Source organism: Tupaia chinensis, unplaced genomic scaffold (assembly GCF_000334495.1).
Source record: "Tupaia chinensis unplaced genomic scaffold, TupChi_1.0 Scaffold000355_1, whole genome shotgun sequence".
Lineage (NCBI taxonomy): Eukaryota > Metazoa > Chordata > Mammalia > Scandentia > Tupaiidae > Tupaia > Tupaia belangeri.
Genome location: NW_006159850.1, coordinates 3,644,012 through 3,646,025, shown reverse-complemented (window position 1 = coordinate 3,646,025; position 2,014 = coordinate 3,644,012). Strand labels below are relative to the sequence as shown.

Below are 2,014 nucleotides of genomic sequence, written 5' to 3'. Positions count from 1 at the left end.
CTTGGTGGTCCCCTCCTCCTTCTCCCCCTGCCATAGCCTCCGTAGTTCCCTAGGGTTGAGAGGGTTTCCTGTTTTCCTCTCCTCCCTCTTTCTCCAGGGAGGACCTGGACCAGGAGGAGAAGGCCAAGTTTGGAGAATACTGCAGCAGCGAGAGCGGGAAGGGCCGCGAGTGGTTTGCTCGCTACGTGAGCGCCCAGGTGAGGCTGGTGGCGGAGCCGGGAGCGGCCTCCTGGGGAAGAATCCGTGACACACGACGGACTCCCCATGTCCTTCATTTGTCCTGGGGTTCCTCTGGGAGAGAAGGCTCGAGGGAAATGGCCCCCCTGAGTAAAGGGAGGTGGAAGAGCTGCTTAGGAGGTGGGACGAGCAGCCTCCATCCCGCCTGCCGTCAGCCTCACGGAGGCCCAGAGCAGCTTCTTCAGTTCCCCAGAGGGCACGCGCGCTCACCCGGGGAGAGAGGGAGAGGAGAAGCGAGGAAGCACCCCGCCCAGGGCCATGGTCACGGCGCAAGCCCCTCTCCTCCGTCTCTCCCTCTGCTCGGAATCTTGGGTGTGTGCACACATAACCTACCTGGCGTGTTTCCTGAACTGTCGGGCCCGGCACTCGAACTACGCCGCCAGCCATGTGGGATTCAGTTGCCTTCACGGCATCACTAGCTGGCCTCAGAAAAGTTTGTTTTCTAAAGGAAATCATGGCGTGAGACTTGCAGATGGCATAATTGTTACATCGCTGGACTCCCACGTAGTTGACTGCAGTTCGAGTCCTGGACCCGGTGGCTTAAAACTCACACCGGGCACGTGTGCGTGTGTACCCAAATCCCGAGAGGAGAACAGAGGAGAAGGGATTGGGGCATGGCATCCCCCCGGGGAGTGGTTTCTTGCTCTCTGTCTCTCTGGCAAGCACATGCAGCCTACAGCGAAATCCTCTTAAAAAAAAAAAGGCCGGCACTGGGCTATGTTCATGCATCAGCTTCCAGCATGTCCTTCTCATGTAGAGTAGCTTGTTCTTAGGTTTTCTTTGGGGGGGGGTGGGGGGAGGTTTTCGCTATAGGGCTAGTGCACTCGCCAAAAAGACACAGAGAGACAGAGACAGAAAGCGAGAAATCACCCCCCAGGGGAATGGCCACGCTGCAATCCCTTCTCCTCCATTCTCCTCTCGGGATCTTGGGCACGCATGCACACGTGCGCAGTGTGAGTTTAAGCCACCAGGTCTGGGATTTGAATCTCGGTCGACTACACGGGAGCCCAGCAACATAGCCATTACGCCAACTGCTGATCCTGCTTGTTCTTAGTTTTTAACTGACTTGTCATAAACGACTTATTCTTCATAGACTATTAGGGACTGCTGGGCTAACCCTGTAGCTTGGCAGTCACGGGTCAGGTCCCACACGCCTGGCATGTCTGTGTGCCCAAATCCCAACAGATAGAGAGACGGAGGAAGAGGAACAGTGGCATGACCACATCCCACTGGGAGGGGCGCGCTCTCGCTCTCGCTCTCTCTGGTGAATGCACATGCCCTCTGGCAATAAAAACAACAGAAAAGAGAAGAATGGAGAAAAATGCAGATAAGCAAAAGGAGAAGCTCATTACCCGTTACCTATTCATCTATAGCCCTGAAATATCAACAGTTGGTATTTCATTTTAGGGGTTAATCCTTCAGTACTTCTCTGTGTGTGCATATGTGGGGTGCCCGCTTTTTAAAGTCTGGGGGGACCAGCAGATGGTGCAATGGTTACGTCTCTGGACTCCCACATGGCCGACTACCATTTGAGTCCAGACCCGGTGGCTTAAAACTCATGCTGGGTGTGTGTGCATGGGTGCCCCAAATCCCAAGAGGCGAGTGGAGGAGAAGGGATTGTGGTGTGGCCTGGGGTGGCTTCTCACTGTGTCTCTTTGCTATTTTTTTTTTTTTTGGAGAGATTTTCACTATAGGGCGCGTGCACTCGCCAGACAGAAAGAGAGAGACATAGAGACAGAAAGCGAGAAATCACCCCCCCAGGGGGGATGGTCACGCC

At 54.9% G+C, this 2,014-nt stretch overlaps 1 protein-coding gene across 1 annotated transcript in view; it reads left to right on the top strand.

Moving 5' to 3' along the window:
* The window catches only part of KIAA0513 (KIAA0513 ortholog), a 35,783-nt gene that overhangs the window by 17,660 nt on the left and 16,109 nt on the right, over window positions 1-2,014 (top strand). Inside the window, exon 3 of the mRNA XM_006152560.2 lies at window positions 98-197. Within this exon, the coding sequence (XP_006152622.1) occupies window positions 98-197 (100 nt within the window). The remainder of the gene's footprint in view (window positions 1-97; window positions 198-2,014) is intronic.